Source organism: Cervus canadensis, chromosome 33, assembly GCF_019320065.1.
Source record: "Cervus canadensis isolate Bull #8, Minnesota chromosome 33, ASM1932006v1, whole genome shotgun sequence".
NCBI classification, from domain to species: domain Eukaryota; kingdom Metazoa; phylum Chordata; class Mammalia; order Artiodactyla; family Cervidae; genus Cervus; species Cervus canadensis.
The window spans coordinates 1,978,632-1,998,749 of NC_057418.1; the positions used below are offsets into that span (position 1 = coordinate 1,978,632).

Sequence of the window (20,118 nt, forward strand, 5' to 3'; positions counted from 1 at the left end):
AGCAAGAGTCGGACACGTCTGGGCTACTAACACACACATAGATTCAAAGAGCCTCTTTTTACTGAAGAAAATAGACTAAGTTTCACAGGACAAAAGTGAATTTTGAAGAATTATATTTCTGCTTTACTTTTGTGTTCTTGTTATGGAACTGTCACACAATTATAATTCACAATGAAGACAGACTCTATGATTTATCGTAATTTCAAATGGGAAAGCAAGTGAAAATGTTGCCCAGAGACATACACTGTGTAGTTTTTAAATAAATTCTTGTCGAAATTAATGTAAGAAAGCAGATTTCATTTTACTCTCTTGAGTAAAGTTAGAAAGTCGCACTTGCCTAGGACCATCAGTTTAACTCCAGGTCCTCTTTTTTCTTAAACCATCGATAACAGGCAATAGGTTCAAAGCAGTTCCTGCCCTGGTCTGTATCATACTCTGCACTGATTCATTCACAGCACAAACCTGGAGCTGTCATACAGCATCCCAGGAAGATTCACACACAGGGGAAGGTCAGATAATAAGTTTTCCAATGATTGAAACAAAAACTTTGATCTCAGCGATTGTGTTATCTGGTACTTTTTAGGATCCATAATCTTAAGGAAAAAAAAACAGTTTCCAATGAATTAATAATAGCCTGAGACTCAGCACACTGCAGCCAATTTTCGCTGCAGTAGTTGTTTCTTTTATAGTCACACTTGGTTAGTATTTGAAATTTGGAGGAATTGCAATATGCATGGTTTTCAAAGCCCTTTACAGAATTTCATTTTTATCATTCAGAAAGAGTCAATGAAAAGGTAATAAGAAAAGCTCTATGGGATATTTTTATAGGAGTGTCAGAAGCCAGTAAGTTAACTACATGAAAGAACCCAGATTGCACAGTCAGAGTTTGAGCAGAAACACTTCAGAGACTTTATATCTAGTATTTTGACTTTTACATGCCCTTGGAGGAAAAAAGAGTGCCGGCTACAAAATCAAATAAGGAGGGAAAAAGAACAAACCATATGCTTAAGCATAATTACAGTTTCAATTTTTCTACAAACGAAATGTGAAGTTTCAAAGATAAAGTGTAATAGAAATTGAGCTTCTTTGGTGTGTTTAAAAATATTGCCAAGAAAGAAAATTCTCATTTCCCTTGCTAACTTATCCCAGATTTCCACAATATGGAAGTTAGTCTGGGTAACTTAATTGAATGCTATCAACTTTTTGACAAGTCCATTTGCTCTTGTTTTGCTTTTAGTAGAGATGAAAAATATCAGAACACCGTCTCTATAAACTAAACTATTATAATTCAAGTCTGCATTAGGCTACCCATCTGACACTTTTTAAAATTAAAAGAATCTCAATTATCTTGACCTCTTCTCAAGCTGTTAGTCCTTCTTGTTAAATCTAGCAAACATTTAGCAATATTATTGTCATGATAATACAAGAAATGTTAGACTAAAAACACTTCCTTGGGCATGAAAATCATAAATGAGAAGAAAAATCTAATAACAGCAAACAATGAACAGATCTTTTGTCAATGTGTTTAATATTATGATTCACTTAAAACTAAATTTCAGTGAGATTCACAGGTCAGGGCTGTTGCTTTGACTGAGTCATATATTCCAAATAAAATGGTAATAAGAAGCTGTACATTTTGCCTTTGTCATAAAGGCAGTTAAAACCAGTATCATGTGGCTTAACCAACCTGTGGTTGCATCAGTACCTGTTACTGCAGTTGCCTCAGTCTTTCTCTTCTGTTTCTCCAGATCAGCCAAATCATTTTGACAACCAGCTGGTACTTTTGAGTCCAGACCAACTTGATTTAAGTACAGTTTCTTGGATCTGTCTACGTGGACACTCTGAAATGACACAGACCAGAGTGATTGATTTTACAAGTAAATTATCAGTCCAAAATGAATGCTTCCCAGTGTATGACAAGGATAGTTATCATATGGCAAGTTATTTCTGTATATCTGAAATCAAACAGTCCATATGTCAAAGTGGGTTACAGATTATATCTTCATCAATATACTTTGGTAATCTAGGTGTTGAATTTTTGAGGCAATCTAGGTGATTCAATTAACAAGTCCTCTCAGATGCAGAATATTATCTTCAAAACCCATTTGTTTATATTACTTTCTTCTTATGAAGCTTATAAAATATTGTTTACTTCATTTTTATTCTTAATAATTTAGTAATGCAGACTTTCATTATATGTTACATAATTACTTATTGTATAATGAAGAACAGGTTTCACTTCTGTATTATCTACACATTTTATATCATAAAACTAATCACAATATTTACTTTAAAATAACCTACACTTTTATCAACATTGTCCAAGTATGACAAAGCTCCTCTAGTCAATTTTAGAATGGCAATTCATCATAGCAATGAATTATTAAGGTAAAACATCAATGGACTCTAAAACACATCTCACTTATAAGAAATGTCATAGTGTTTGATGTTGCCCTGACATACTGTATGCTTCAAAAGAATCATCAGATAGGAGCAAGCACTAAATTGAATTTTCAATTTAAATAAGAAATTGAATTTTCAGCACATTGCTCCTTACTGAAATTCAGATTAGAAGTTTTTCAGCTTGGATATGATTACAAAATATTCAGAGATTCATGGAGTCAAAAGCAGCTGATCAATTTTGGCCATCCACACTAGCCATGTTGGTTCACTAAAGAGTAGGATAATGAACAACTTCCCTTAGGTTCCTCTTACAGACTGTATACAGCATTAAATTCATTAAAACTTCATTAAAAGCTTGAATCAAAGGCTTTTAAAGTTTGGGAAGAGCCATTAAGGAAATTAGGGTCCTTCACAATTAAACAATATACCCAAATTAACAGAATGAACAGTGCCTCAGGAATATGTCTCCCAACCCTTAGTCCAGTGCTCTTCCATCACTCGTTGACCCATGTATTCACTCAATGGACCAGTTGTACCAATGGCCCCAATTCTTGCTCCTCTCTGTATGCATGTTCTTCCTGTATGATTTTGCACTGCCTTCTTACTCTGACTTTTGATTTGTCCACGTGACTTTTGCTAGACCAACAGGAAGTTGACACATGTGACACAGAGTTGAAAATGCTTGCACAGTTGGTCTTACTCATGGGTGTCCTTCCCCTACATCGTGAGAACATGCCCAGACTAGCCTTCTGCAGGTTGAACAGGACAGGAATTAGAGTCAGGTTACCCCAGTCATCCTGGTTGAGACAACTAAGGGCTAGAAGAGTCTTAAATATTTGGTTAAACCCAACCAGATGAGCTAAAACTAACTCAGGTCAGCTGAATTCCAGAGCCTCATGAAAAATGTGTTTATCTGGATGCCACTAAGTTTTCCTGGTGAGCGAACAGCATTGGGTGACAATAGATAACTGGTACATCCAACAACCATTTATATTTAGTATCCCAGATACTGGGAACATTGTGAGAATACAAACATAAATATAAATAAGACTCTAAGTTGTTCAACTATAATTTCTTAAACCAGTGGTCCCCAACTTTTTTGTCACCAGGGGCTGGTTTAATGGAAGGCAATGTTTCCATGGACCAGGGTGAGGGGGAGTGGTTTCAGGATGATTCAAGTGCATTACATTTATTGTGTACTTTATTTCTATTATTATTACATCAGCTCCACCTCAGATCATAAGACATTAGATCCCGGAAGTTGGGGATCCATGTTTAGATCTCTGCCAACTATTTAGGCAGAGAATTAGAAGAGTACAGTCATTTGTTGGTAATTCTCAAATTCCTTCTTCTTTTTTTTAAGAGCTCTGCTTTGTATTGAATGTGTTACTAAAGAGATTTAGTCAAAAAGACCAAAGCTCATGTCATCATCAGACTCTTCAGATTCTTCTTTCTTTGCTTCTACTTTTTCCCTCAGTGGGGGCAGCAGTGCTGGATGGGGCCGGACCTCCTTCTGGGTCTGGTCCACCAGCTCCCACATTGCAGATGAGGTTCCTGACACTGACACTGGCCAAAGCCTTTGCCAAAAAGCCTGGCCAATTTAATGACAAAAGATGGAATCCTGATGATATTATGAGGACAACTCAAAAGATCACAGCTTGAATATTGATATTAACTAGAACTAAGCCACTGTACTTCTTTATATTTGACTCATCCACAGCCCATAAAAGCTAAGTCCATCACTTGACATGAATTTTTAAAATTATTTTCAAGCCTGTAGTAACTCATAGCTTTGAAAAAAAAATACTTTCCTGATTTTGAATTAGATACTTTGGAAAATATATTATTATCTCAAGTTATTAGATGAGTATTAAATCATGGTACTTAGTACTGAGAAGTACTCCGCAGTAAATTAGGTTCAACAAGGAATGCAGTTTCCTACTTTTTCATACCAAATTCAATTGATGACATTAAAACACTGAGGAGAAAATGTTAGAAAAGTTCATGCAAATTATGTAACTAACGTATATCAGAGAAGAATGCAGAATTTAAATAAAATTCTTAAACCTGAAAGCTTAACATGAAAGGCTGAGGAAAGAAAATGAACTCTTGATCAGAATGGGTTAATTATTACAAAAGCCTGGAGCTTCTTGGTGTAAACCTCTGGGCAGGTTGAACATTTTATATATATCAGCATTTCAATAATTAAAAACCCCACTTTGCTAGAGACAGTACCCACTTTTTGATCTCTTCTAGTGAAGCTCAGTGAAGCTTTCCAAGCTCTTCTTTGCTTTAGTTATTACAGGTGAGCTCCTGTTCCCAGGTCTGAATGAAAAGGGAGGTACTCATCTTTTAAGCTACTAACTCTGCCACATCCTCTAAACCCTGTTCCCTTAGCCCTTCCCTCCAGACCCCTGAGTCTTTAAACCATCCCCAGGTATTGATTTTGTGCTACAGTAAAATTTCCATAATGCTCCATTTTTTCAGTGCCAATTGCTCTTCATTGAGGACCGGTTCACCACCCACCCCACCCACCCTCCACCCCCCACCCCCCACCTCACACTCTGCCCTGTGGCTTTCTCTCCTTCTTTCCTATCTCTCAAGTTCTTCCACTGGGCCTTCAGAACTTTGCTCTATGGTTTGCAAATTTCACCGCATACTTAACTTTCTTTCAGAACATTGTCTCTACCTTCCAACCAATCTTGACTAAAATTCCATTCTTCACTAAGGACAGCACTTGCATTGCAAATGACAATGGGGCTTATTCTTCCACACCCTAGATACCCTCAGGTTGAAGATGCTCTGGCCCCTAGTGCTTATGTTAATTTGGTGTGCAGAATATTTTAAATGAGTTTTGTGTGTGTTAAGTCACTTCAGTTGTGTCCGACTCTGTGAGACCCTATGGACTGTAGCCCATCCATGGGATTCTCTAGGCAAGAACACTGGAGTGGGTTGTCATGCCCTCCCCTTAAATGAGTATAAGATTGAATAAATGGATGTCCTTACCTCTTTGAAAAAATCCCTGTTGCTCTGTTATTCCTGCCATCTATCTATGCACTATCTCCATTATTGTTGGTACCATCTGTCCACTAATCTCTAGTCACAGTTCATTCTTCATAAAAAGACTGGATTATTTCTCTTCAAGCCCCACGATCCCAAGTGATGCTCATACCTATATACATATTCCTTTCAGCACCCTGACTGGATCTCCTTATTACAAATAAACTTTTCATTTCTTTTCCTTAGCCTTTCACTTCCAGAGTCACATCTGAAATCTGACATAACCTGAACATTTTCCACTTTCAAAATCACTAAATGTCCTCCTTTCTCCACTAATCTCCCATCCTCAAGTCCAGTGTCTCTCTATACTCCATCCAGTGTTCTCATTTCCCAGAGTGCTTTTGTCCCCAGGACTATTTCTGGGTCTCATTGGGACCTCAGATCTGATGATCCCTCTATTTTCTCTATGTCCAGTAGCCTTCCAGCTCTATAATCCCACCCCCTACCTTCTCTCTTGTGACTCTGCTACGTTGTTCACCTAGAATGTTCTTCACAAATGCTTCCTCATTACTTTTACTAAGTCTGGAGTTCCTACCTATTTTTCATCACCATGTAATCTTTAGCTAGCAACATTTTTTCCAAATCTTTGAGAAACTTATACTTCTACTGAAATGCAATTTTCCCAAATACAATCAAACAACAGTTAGCTTCATGTTTAATATCTATCTTTTGATTAAAATAGAAATGCACTGAAAATAAAGATGATGCCTTTACTATTTATAGTCCTTATTTTGGCATTTAAATATAGTATTAAATAACTATAAATTAAACAAACAAAGAAATGCATGAATAAAATACAGACAATTTTTATGACATTTGAAGAAAAAGAGGCCCGCTTATCAATGACCAATACACAGTCACATGTTCATATGTTAAGAGTGATAGCCACTCACTCTTAATAGTAAAACTTATTATATAGTTGAAAGGCACACATATTTTAACTTCTTTTATCCATTAAAAAAACACATCATAAATCCTGTGCTTTAAGTGAACTTACTGTTGCAATCACTGCAAACACTATGTTATGTAACATCTCATGTATTTCTCTGATTCATGTTAGACAGTCACTATGTATGGAAATTATAAATCAAATAATGGTGATGACAGGGAAAGTGAGAATCTGAGAACTGAGTATGTCTAAACAGTGGCCCCATATTCCCAAGGCATGAAATTGTGGCCTAACAATAATAGAAGAAATAAAACCCTCTGCTTGGCACTGCTGCAGTGATATCAAGCTTTCAACCTGAAGATCAAGTCCAAGAAAAGTGAGAAAAATAAGATGTGTGCAAACAATAGAGAGGAACACAGATAAATCTGACCTGGCAGTCGTTGGGCCTTTGTGACCACTCTATAGTACTTCAAAAGTAGATCCTGTTCATTTTGTGTAATTTCCATTTAACTTGTCATTAGAAATGAGTCATTAGCATCCTGTCTGCCAGTATAAAATGAGTATTAAATTATTTGTCATGTTATTCTTGGCTTGCAGTTTAAGTGCTGCTTTTAGTGTTCCTGCTGAAAGCAATGATCCAATTACAAGATATTGGATATTTTTCTCATGCACAAAGAAAGGAGCAAATAAACACTGTCCCAAAAAAGTTATCCCAGATAGCCATGGAAAAAAAATTGAAAGACTTTTTCAAATCTATCTTTCGTCTCATACCTTGGGCCATGTTGTTGGGTAAAAATTACCCTTTTCCAAACAAGCCATTGAGATTCCCAGTTTGTGATTATATTCGCTTGTCTTTTCTCCCCAAGGGCAAACAAGGCTTGCTTTTCCTTAGAAAGCCACAGAGGGACTTCTTGGCCCAGGAACTAAACATCATCTACATTTAAAATGATGTGAAATATCCCAGTTAAAATCCATCATTCTCTTAACAGACTTTAAAAAGTGACCTCCTTCTCTGCTTATATAAATAACTTCTCTTTTACACTGCCTGTACTTTTTCATTTCAGGGTAGTGAATTCAAGGGATACTTGAGAAGAAATTTCAAATGTGAAATATTCAGGAAAAAATTTCTCATGAACTTTATTCCTCAGAATTAAATTCTACTTAAAACAAAAAGGTAACAATAATTTGAGCCTATACATTAAATAAGCAAAGACCAAAATCTAATCACAAGAAATATAGGTCTGCTGTGCACATTCAAATTATCACTCCAGGAGAACATGTAATCCTCTATGTAGTCTGTGTTCTAGTATGTGTGTGTTCTTTTTGGTTCATTTATGGTTGAATCACCATAAATAATTTAGAAGGTTATCAAGTGGTTTGGAAAAAGTAATAAATTTCTCATTGTGCACTATAAAGATTTAATTAAATGGAGACAAATGTTTGGTATTTTTCCTGAGGAAAATATTTAAATAAGCAAGAATATCAACTGAAAAATAATCTAAAGTTGATCATCCATAAAAATAGTCCTCTGTTTCAGACAATAATTTGAGGTTTCATACAATCATCCATTTACACAAATTAACTGTTTTTTCCTGCAAAGAAAACATTCTCTGTACCAGTTGAAAGAGAATGCTTTTGACCTTGCTTTGTCCAATTCCAAAGACAAACCATCTCTGAAACCTTTTCAGTCCCTTCCAGCCTTAGGCTGTTTGCAAGGGGGTTGCCCAGGCCTGTGGTATGCATGCCCATTGGAAGCCCATTGGAAGCCCACCTTCCCTTCCATTCCCAGAACTTCAGGCTGTGGCCTGTCTGGCATTTCTGAGACCCTTTGCTGGCTGGCATCACTCACCCCTCTCAGCCAGGGCTCTTCCCTTCTCTACCATACACACCTTCTTTGCGCCCTGGGATCACACTGGCCGGACTCTGAGCTGGCAGCTGACTGAGGGCCTCAGCAACAGTCCCAGGTGCATGCACACATGTGGCTTGACACTTAGATGCTATTGGGCCTAATTGTAGTTAACAGGTGGGACCAAGGCCTCTTATCCCAGCCTGCTCCAAGGACTGCCCAGAAGCTTAGACATTTAAAAGAGCTGGGGTTTTCTATTTGCCTTGTCCTTTCCCTTGGGTCAGAAAAGAGACAACTGGCCCATGGAAAACAAAGATGCCTGTATCTGCTTCCCTAGCTGCCCTGATAAGAGATGAGAGTCTTCCATCTCTGCCCTTCAGGGCCCTCCACTTCCTGCTGGACTTGCTGGGGCCAGATCCAAAGGAGACTAGCCCTCTTAGAACTATGATTAGAGATTTTATCATGTATCATATATCACAAATCACACCAGGCTCTCTGGGAAAGAAATCCTTCAGTTTTTACTAAGCCTACTTTAAGCCTACTTTCAAAGACCTGTTTCCAGAACATATTATGTACCAAAGGAAGTTAATAAGAACTAATATATTTCATTGATCATCCATATAAATCATTCAGCAGTTTTCCTCTGCTGAAAACTGGCAACTAGATAATTTGACATCTACAAGTCCTACCATCTTAATTTGATGTTTATTTGGCCACTGTCTTGGCAAAAAAAAAAAAATCATAGTTTACAGATGCAAGAAGAACTCAATATAATAATACACTTCGATTGAAAGAAATTAATTTAAGAATTTTCCTCCAGAGTTTCAGGGCAGAGAACCTCTTCACACTGTTCTGTCGAGCTCAATTCGATCTACTTCTTGCCACTCTAATTTTCTATGAATTAAGCCAAAGACGAAATGGAAACTTGAGGTAATGCTTGACCAACATATCTTTATTTTAAAATAAGGTCAGAGGAGATAGTTACTCTGTACATTTGTTATACAAATAATGAAATAAATGAGAAGTCTGGCTGCCCTCAAAAGATGTTAGACTTATTAGATAATGGACAAGTAACAGTAAAAGTTTTTACTGTTTTAGAGGGGCTGTGACAACTGCATTCCCTAGAAAATACAGCTGTTGGCTTACTTACAGTGTTACTATTGTGAACACAGGAATAGCTCTTTGCGCAGAAATATATTTTCTTCTTTTTCGTTATTTGGCCTTCCTGAAAGTTTTAAGATGATTAATTCATGTGGTTATCATAACTTTCACGGCTCCTATTTTAATTGGAAAATCCTAACTCTTTAGACTTTGTAAGGGCAATTTGTGGCCAAAGGGCAGGAAAATTAATCTTAATTTGAATTAGAGAAACAGAAATTCTAGCAACATAAATTATGTGACACATTTTTTGTTTAGATTAGTTTTGGTGAAATTAGTTTTGAATCAGTGGACGTACGAATAGCATTTGAAAAATGTCCAGTAGAGCAAGGCTTGATGCAGATGGCAGATGGGAACTGCAGTCTACCATATAATAGTTCTGTATCTAGAAAAATAATTTAAAATTCATTTCTTAAAAATTACATTTGAAACCATTTTAACCTTCTGGGTATTAAAACGCAGGCTTTCACAAGGATCTTTGAAAGTCATCCATCCTGGCAACTTGATTTAAAACATTTCTATACTATTAATTGAGCCAGCAACAGCTTTGATGAGTATGAGTCATCTATTTCTTCAGGTATTTGCATTCTATGAAATGCAAAATGGCACTCTTACCACCAAAGTGGTATTAATGAAAAAATCTCCTGCTCTTTTGAAAGAGTGCCCAACACAGGATGTCTTCCTCGAAGGCTGCTTCCCACCTCCTCACCTCAAGCCTGGCCACACTTCTGTGAAACCCGTTCCCCATAAGGCTGCTGTCTGACCTCTTCCTGCTCACACACCCCATTCTCCATGCCCTTTATAAAGCGTGCTCTCGTACCACCATCCAACAACGTCTCTAAATTTCTTGCACAATCTTGGCACGATCCCTCCATCATCTCTAGGATCCTCTCCCACTGTGCTCACAATGTTCTCTTCAGCTCCTGGCCTGCTCTTTGCCATCCCTCTAATCAAAACGACATCAGAGGACTTAACATTTCATGCCTCTGTAGCACTTTTATTTTTTACTCATTTTTTTTTTAAGTCTCTTGTAAGTACAGTTAGAACTTGGATCTCACTGTCCCTCAGAGTTTCTCCATCATCCAGATCTTGGGTTCCAGTACTCTCCTCTGCACACACTCTTACTTAGCCCTATTCTGCCCTCTCAGTCTTCAGTTCACTTTTTCCTTCTAGCTTCCTCCTTATCTCACTTGTTTTCCTACCCAAGGGATCCTTGGAACCCACGTTAACAGTTTTTTCTCACTGTGGTTGTTAAGATTTTCATTTTCTATTCCACTCATTTTGCCAATTCCTAGAAGTCACTTTCTGTTCTCTCACTTCCCGAAAGGTGGCTCATTGCTGTTAGGTTTTTTTTTTTTTTTTCAAGTCTTATAATTTTCCCATTTGTCTCTGACATAAATTCATGTTGCCTGGTGACACTGGGTCCTCAATATTACTCAGCAATCTGAGGATCTCTACTTCAGTTCCTTGTGAGGCATCCATAGACGATGTTTCAAAATCTTTCCTTCCTTTATCAAGCTGAAGTTGCAACCTGGCATTCCTCAATCATAGAATGGTATTTAATCAGTTAATTCAATAACAGCTATTTGAAATCAACTTCCACAACTTTCCTTGTCTTTGCTTAGAAAGTCAGTTAAGCTCTCTTCTTTCTCATTGACTTGCAAAATGTCCTGTCCACTTTCTAAAGTATGTTCCATTTCTCCGACTGTGACCCTTTCTTTCCCGCCTCTCCCTGTCTCAATTACTATGCCCACTTCTACACTATTTTCTGACTCTGCCTCTCCACTGCTTTGTTCATTTTCTGCCAGACTTTAGTGAGAGTGGACTATTCTTCTTGCTCCTTTCCTTCTCTCTTACTCATGTATTAACAGATATTTACTGCATAGAATCTGGTTTCTGTGCCTGCCACTTGACTAAAAATATTTTCACCAATAACTTTCTCATCATCAGTCATAAATCCCATGGCCTTTCCTCAGACCTCATGGTTCCTGAGCTTTCTGCTGCACATAACTCTATTACCAACCTCATCATTTTTTAAGAAATGCTTTCCCCTCAGTCTTCACAAACACTGTACTCTCTTCTCTCTTGGACCCTCATTCACTCATCTCTTTCATCATCTTTTCTCTTTCCTACCAACCTCTAAATCAGCAATCTTTAAACCATTCTGATTGCATGTTTTTAATAATAAAAAATTTAAGCATAAAACATAAATGTGATGCATGTATTTGTTGCTATTGCTCAGTCGCTAAGTCATGTCTGACTCTATGTGGTCCTAGGGACTGTGGTCTGCCAGGCTCCTCTGGCCCCAGGATTCTCTAGGCAAAAATACTAGAGTGGGTTGCCATTTCGTTCTCCAGGGGATGCATGTGCAAATACACAAAATTTTACATATGTACTCTACTAGTATATATGAATTTATGTATATTTACTATACAACATATGATTATAAAACAAAGTAGAAATTTACTAAAGTTGAAGTAAAAATATTTTAAGCAAAATTTTATTTCATTTATTAATAACACAGAAAAATGCTGGAATAGTTTTCATTATTTTTTAAATCTTGATTTAACACTTTGTGATACAGCAATTCAATTGTTTCCTTCATAATTAAGTTGATTTATATACTGAGTTTAAGTGGGTGTCACCAATGAAAAGTAGTGCTTCACAAAAATACATTGATCTAAATGGAAACAGTACCTTGTTAATTGCTCTCACTAAATCATGATGCTTATATTTCAACAAAGTCTACTAATTTTGCAAAGATAATGTAGTACATGTAGTACAGCTAGTAATACCCTATTTTTCCTAACATACAACTCTTTTTTAAAACCCAAACAGACTTGAGCTGTCTATTAATTAAGATTTTAAATACTGTGTTCAAAACCCACTGAAATTCTTTGGAAATGTTTGTAAATGATTAAAAATTTTGTTTCTAAGTTTTTAAAGTTTGTAAGATGAGAGGTTTTTTATGTTGAAAGCTGTTTTCAGGAATTAAAGCACTTAGCTTCGGAAATATTTTTTAAAGCATCCTTTAAAAAATATTCCTTATAAGTGATTCTTAGTTATTTTTTGTCTTTTTTATTGAAAGGCCAGCTCAAATGTGTACATATGTATCCCTCTAGGTTATAGACAACCAACAGGCAATTGGAATCATGGATTAGGTAGGCAAATTTGAACACTTGATTTACTGTAAAATAGATCTTAATAAATCTTCAGTTTTGGAAAAAATAACTTGCTGTCAGATAATTTATAAATAAATCTTTATATAGCACAAAAAAAATGCCATAATCATTCCCCCCTCACAAAGTGTAGTGAGTTGAGGATCCTACTACATTTTTTACTTTTGTTTCTATAAATTAACCATATTCAAAACATGCTGTAGAACTTTGTAAACTTCTGGCTACAATTTCTTTGCTATAGTAACTTGCATATAATGACCCTGGGAGTACATTTCATATGCGGATTCACCACTCTAAGCCTCCTGTAGGATTTAAAAATTCTAGATAAGGGAGCTCCTCTATCAACTAGTTGAACTTCATTCACCAATAAAGCAATGCTTTTACTAAAGAAATCATTAAGGGAGAGAATCATGGCTTCTCCAGTGCATTAAAAAATACTTCATGGGTTCCATTATTGAAGCACAATCTAGCAAAACAAATGAACATACATGTCAGGAAAAATTGAGCTCTCACACAAGTTCATAGAAAATTTCCCTCACTGAGTCATTTGTTTGAATAAATAATAATAATAGCTAACATTTATTTTGTGCTTACTAAGTGTCAGGCACCATATTCTATGCCTTTTACATGTACTAGCATATTAAAATCTTAAGCATTTTTCTATACATCTTATAAGATTATTTTCATAAAAAGAAATGGTTTTAATTTGTCACCATATTGCTTCTTTGTGTTACATTAGCCATTTTTAGGAAGAACTAGTTTACACAATAATGTGTAATTTTTTTCCTTACTACTATTAGAAAAACTCAAGTTAACATTAATTATAGTGACTTTTAAGTACAATGAAGTACTAGATTTAGAATAGCATAATTATAAACAGCACTGAAAACCTATAGACAACCTTGGACTGTAGCCCAGTGGGTTTCTCTGTCCATGGAACTTTTCAGGCAAGATACTGGAGCAGGTTGCCGTCTCCTATTCCAGGGGATTTTCCTAGCTTAGGGATTGACCCTGCAGCACTTGCATTTCCTGAATTGGCAGATGGATTCTTAAATTGACAGTTTTTTTCTGTAATTAAAAAAGATTGTTCATTTTGTGAGATCTGATTTTATTTAAACTAGAAAATAGAGTTTTTGAACACCTTGATCAGGTTTATCAAATCCGCAGTGCAGTGCAATTCCCTGAAATCCAGGGCGCCACCATGTACCTAGGCAGAGTCCCATCTTAGGGATATCTAATCTCTTAAAACAGAAGCAAGACCCAGTGACCCAGAACTGCTCTATAATTTGAGTTGGCAATGATCATCAACAGCAGCCAACTTTATAAAAACAAACCAAAACCTACTACACAGCAGACAGAACTCTACTCAATGCTCTGTGGCAACCTAAACGGGAAGAAATCCAAAAAAGAGGCTATTTAAACACACAGCTGATTTGTTCTGCTATACGGTAGGAACTAATGACAACATTGTAAAGCAAATACACTCTAATAAAAAAAATTTTTAATAAATAAAAACAAAAGACAACCAGATATTATGTACCTCCTCTTTATGGAGTAGTCCTTCCAAAAAATCAAATCTGAATCTTCCAAGCTTCAAGAGTCAACTAACAATGTATAAGAAAACATGTCAGAAGAACATCTTCAAAGGAAGCCAACTCACAGGCAAAGCAATCTTAGAATGAATGACATCTAGAATATATTTCATCTAGATTATATGGCAGAAAGCAAAGAAGAATGAAAAAGTCTCTTGATAAGGTGAAAGAACAGAGTGAAAAACACTGGCTTAACACTCAACATACAAAAAACTAAAATCATGACATCCGGTCCCATCACATCATGGCGAATAGATGGAGAAAAAGTGGAAACAATTACAGATTTTATTTTCTTGGGCTTCAAAATCACTGCAGCCATGAAATTCAAAGACACTTGCTCCTTGAAAGAAAAGCTATGACAGTGTATTAAAAACGTGGACAGCTTATTAAAAAGCAGAGACATCACTTTGCAGACAATGATCTGTATACACAAAGCTACGGTTTTTCCAGTAGTCATGTGTGGATGTGAGAGACAGACCATAAAGAAGGCTGAGCACTGAAGAATTGATGGGTTTGAGCTGCAGTGTTGAAGAAGACTCTTGAGAGTCCCTTGGACAGCAAGGAGATCAAACCAGTCAATGCTAAAGAAAAACAGCCCTGAATATTGGAAGGACTGATGCTGAAACTGAAGCTCCAATACGTTGGCCTCCTGACGTGAAGAGTCAACTCATTGGAGTAGAGCCTGATACCGGAAAAGACTGAGGGTAGGAGGAGAAGAGGGTGGCAGAGGATGGGATAGTTGGATGGCATCATTGACTCAACGGACATGTGTTTGAGCAAACTCTGGGAGATAATGAAGGTAAGGAAGCCTGGCATGCTGCAGTCCACGGCGTCTCAAAGAATCAGACTGAACAGCAAAAACAAGATTATATGGCTTGTGGTAGACCAAGGTGAAAACTGATACACAGAAATCCTATGTGAAGTACAAGAAATCTAAAAAGAGAAGGTGCTTGGTAAAGAACTAAAATATCACAGTTAATTTCAGTTTCTACACAATTGCTCTATTTAACTGGCAAAAGAAAAGCATTTCCACTCTTGAAACCACAGGGATACATTTGGTAAAATTCGCGCTGTAGAAAACTATAGAACTAATCCAGTTTCTCAAACAAACTGAGAAAAAACAGAAAGAAATCTATAGATTAAAAGAGACTTTAAAGCATGTCATTCAATTCTAATCTTTACATTTTATTTAGAGAAAACATTTAATAGAGAGCCAGGCAAATGTGAATTCTAACTTGATAATAACATTCAGGCATTATTGCTAATGTTGTCAGGAATATAACAAAATTGTTTAAGAATCTGTATCTTTTAGAGATATCCACTGAAATATTTGGTGTATAATGGCCTATGTGGGAAAATAATCTAAAAGAGTGTATATAAGGACTTCCCTAGGAGGCTAAAAAACACGCTTCTGAATAACCAACAAATCTTAGAAGAAATCAAAAAAGAAATCAAAATATGCATAGAAATGAATGAAAATGAAAACACAACAACCCAAAACCTATGGGACACTGTAAAAGCAGTGCTAAGGGGAAGGTTCATAGCATTACAGGCTTACATCAAGAAACAAGAAAAAAGCCAAATAAATAACCTAACTCTACACCTAAAGCAATTAGAGAAGGAAGAAATGAAGAACCCCAGGGTTAGCAGAAGGAAAGAAATCTTAAAAATCAGGGCAGAAATAAATGCAAAAGAAACTAAAGATACCATAGCAAAAATCAACAAAGCTAAAAGCTGGTTTTTTGAAAAAATAAACAAAATTGACAAACCATTAGCAAGACTCATTAAGAAACAAAGAGAGAAGAACCAAATTAACAAAATTAGAAATGAAAATGGAGAGATCACAACAGACAACACTGAAATACAAAGGATCATAAGAGACTACTACCAGCAGCTCTATGCCAATAAAATGGACAACTTGGATGAAATGGACAAATTCTTAGAAAAGTATAACTTTCCAAAACTGAACCAGGAAGAAATAGAAGATCTTAACAGACCCATCACAAGCAAGGAAATCGAAACTGTAATCAAAAATCTTCCAGCAAACAAAAGCCCAGGACCAGATGGCTTCACAGCTGAATTCTACCAAAAATTTAGAGAAGAGCTAACACCTATCTTACTCAAACTCTTCCAGAAAATTGCAGAAGAAGGTAAACTTCCAAACTCATTCTATGAGGCCACCATCACCCTAATTCCAAAACCAGACAAAGATGCCACAAAAAAAGAAAACTACAGGCCAATATCACTGATGAACATAGATGCAAAAATCCTTAACAAAATTTTAGCAAACAGAATCCAACAACATATTAAAAAAATCATACACCATGACCAAGTGGGCTTTATCCCAGGAATGCAAGGATTCTTTAATATCCGCAAATCAATCAATGTAATACACCACATTAACAAATTGAAAGATAAAAACCATATGATTATCTCAATAGATGCAGAGAAAGCCTTTGACAAAATTCAACACTCATTTATGATTAAAACTCTCCAAAAGCAGGAAGAGAAGGAACATACCTCAACATAATAAAAGCTATATATGACAAACCCACAGCAAGCATCACCCTCAATGGTGAAAAATTGAAAGCATTTCCCCTGAAATCAGGAGAACAAGACAAGGGTGCCCCTCTCACCACTATACTTCAACTAGTGTTGGAAGTTTTGGCCACAGGCAATCAGAGCAGAAAAAGAATAAAAGAGAATCCAGATAGGAAAAAAGAAGAAGTGAAACTCTCGCTGTTTGCAGATGACATGATCCTCTACAGAGAAAACCCTAAAGACTCTACCAGAAAATTACTAGAGCTAATCAATGAATATAGTAAAGTTGCAGGATATAAAATTAACACACAGAAATCCCTTGCATTCCTATATACTAACAATGAAAAAACAGAAAGAGAAATTAAGGAAACAATACCATTCACCATTGCAACAAAAAGAATAAAATACTTAGGAGTATATCTACCTAAAGAAACAAAAGACCTATACATAGAAAACTATAAAACACTGATGAAAGAAATCAAAGAGGACAAAAACAGATGGAGAAATATACCGTGTTCATGGATTGGAAGAATCAATATTGTCAAAATGGCTATTCTACCAAAAGCAATCTATAGATTCAATGCAATCCCTATCAAGCTACCAACGGTATTTTTCACAGAACTAGACCAAAGAATTTCACAATTTGTATGGAAATACAAAAAACCTCAAATAGCCAAAGTAATCTTGAGAAAGAAGAATGGAACTGGAGGAATCAACCTGCCTGACTTCAGACTCTACTACAAAGCCACAGTCATCAAGACAGTATGGTACTGGCACAAAGACAGAAATATAGATCAATGGAACAGAATAGAAGGATTAATCTCAAAAATATACAAGCAACTCCTGAAGCTCAATTCCAGAAAAATAAATGACCCAATCAAAAAATGGGCCAAAGAACTAAACAGACATTTCTCCAAAGAAGACATACAGATGGCTAACAAACACATGAAAAGATGCTCAACATCACTCATTATCAGAGAAATGCAAATCAAAACCACAATGAGGTACCATTACACGCCAGTCAGGATGGCTGCTATCCAAAAGTCTACAAGCAATAAATGCTGGAGAGGGTGTGGAGAAAAGGGAACCCTCTTACACTGTTGGTGGGAATGCAAACTAGTACAGCCACTATGGAAACAGTGTGGAGATTTCTTAAAAAACTGGAAATAGAACTGCCATATGACCCAGCAATCCCACTTCTGGGCATACACACTGAGGAAACCAGATCTGAAAGAGACACGTGCACCCCAATGTTCATCGCAGCACTGTTTATAATAGCCAGGACATGGAAGCAACCTAGATGCCCATCAGCAGATGAATGGATAAGGAAGCTGTGGTACATATACACCATGGAATATTACTCAGCCGTTAAAAAGAATTCATTTGAATCAGTTCTAATGAGATGGATGAAACTGGAGCCCCTTATACAGAGTGAAGTAAGCCAGAAAGATAAAGAACATTACAGCATACTAACACATATATATGGAATTTAGAAAGATGGTAACGATAACCCTATATGCAAAACAGAAAAAGAGACACAGAAATACAGAACAGACTTTTGAACTCTGTGGGAGAAGGTGAGGGTGGGATGTTTCAAAAGAACAGCATGTATACTATCTATGGTGAAACAGATCACCAGCCCAGGTGGGATGCATGAGACAAGTGCTCGGGCCTGGTGCACTGGGAAGACCCAGAGGAATCGGGTGGAGAGGGAGGTGGGAGGGGGATCGGGATGGGGAATACGTGTAAATCTATGGCTGATTCATATCAATGTATGACAAAACCCACTGAAAAAATAAATAAATAAATAAAGGGAAAAAAAAAAAAAGGGCTTCCCTGGCAGTTCAGTGGTTAAGACTTGGCCTTCTAATGCATGAGGAGTGAGTTCGATCCCTAGTCAGGAAGCTAAGATCCCGCATGCCTTGTGGCCAAAAAACCAAAACAGGAAACAAAAACAGTATTGTAACCAATTCAATAAATACTTTAAAATGGTCCACATTAAAAAAAAACAAAACTTTAAAAAATAAAATAAAAATAAAAGCGTGGATATATGTGTTGTGTACAACTGATTCACTTTGATGTATACTTGAAACTAACATAACGTTGTAAGTCAACTATACTCCAATCAAAATTTGAAAAAAAGCCTTAAAATTTTAGCTCTTAAGAAAATACAGTAAAACATCATTTCATATTTGCTTTAAAAGTTAGGTTGTAAGCAAATAGCAACAGGGAGGTTGTGACTGTATTTCAGTAGCAATTTTACATTCCCACCAGATGGCAGTCTTCCCTGACTCTTCGCAGGTACCTTACAGAATCTAGCTGTTCATTGCTCACAAAGCAGTGAGACTGCATCCGTGTACTCGGATAGAATATTGGAAATCTGCCAAAACTCCATGGCTCCAGGATTAAATATCTCTTTGAAAAGAGACTTCCATGGGCAGAGGTTTTCAGTTTTTCAAATGATATGTATATCTCTGGGACAACGGCTATTTACATAAACTCTAGGCTTACAACGAGTTTCTCAGGATCACAGTTGGCACCTTTTCTTGATGTTCAGGACGCCAACAGGCTGGTAAATGCACCAGAGAAGGTTTCAGAGTATTGTGTTTCTCCAAGCAGAGCCAAGTAAGAAGAATTCAAATGCCACCCGTATATCAAGTATTCTCATCTAATCTCAGCTCCTAGAGTGTTTACTTAAAACATTTTCATTTTCTTGGCAAAGAGCTACGTAAATACATTCAATTTTACCTCTTTTATACATATGTCCTTGAGATATTTTGACTAATGTGTTAGGTTTGAGAATTTTACTCTCCAACTACATGTGCATGTAGATCATAAACTAATTCTAGAATAAAAGGCTTATCTCAATGATCAGTGACATTTGCAATTGAGAATTTATCCATTCTTTGCGATGTTGGAGAGAATGTCACTGCATTTTCAAATTTAATTATTTTGTATTTATACCTATAACAAATTCATATCCCTGACAGGGATCAGTATTAGTAACTATTTATTCAATAGGGAAATTCACACAACTCCTCTATTTTATATAGGGGGGGGATAGATTAGGAATACTCTCACAGGGACCTTGTGTAAAGAATCTTCTTAGTCAAGGGTGTGATGGTGACTGAGAGAGTAAATTGGAAGTCGGGCTCTGTCCTTATCTTCTTGGCTCTTTTCTACTGACGGATAGCAAAACACATAATTTTAAAATATGACTACAGGAGTTTAGGGCATGCCGCCTCAAACATGTTGCTTCGGTATATTGATTATTTTGAGCTGCAGGTACTTGGAAAATAGCAAATGCAGGGAGAGTCTGCCTCTGGCTCCCCTTATCTGACTAGAAGAGAGATCCTCCAAAACTCAATTGTCATATATCTCCTCCCTGTGGGGTTCAGTGTGAGATTGGTCGGCTCTTCTCACAGAAGAGACCAGAAGTCATCACCACAT

At 36.6% G+C, this 20,118-nt stretch overlaps 1 protein-coding gene across 2 annotated transcripts in view; it reads right to left on the minus strand.

The window, feature by feature from the left end:
- THEMIS (thymocyte selection associated) overlaps nucleotides 1-20,118 on the minus strand; it is a 190,451-nt gene that overhangs the window by 11,892 nt on the left and 158,441 nt on the right. For both annotated transcript variants that reach the window (XM_043457407.1, XM_043457406.1), the window contains one exon: nucleotides 1,706-1,841. In XM_043457407.1, coding sequence (XP_043313342.1) covers nucleotides 1,706-1,841 — 136 coding nt within the window. The remainder of the gene's footprint in view (nucleotides 1-1,705; nucleotides 1,842-20,118) is intronic.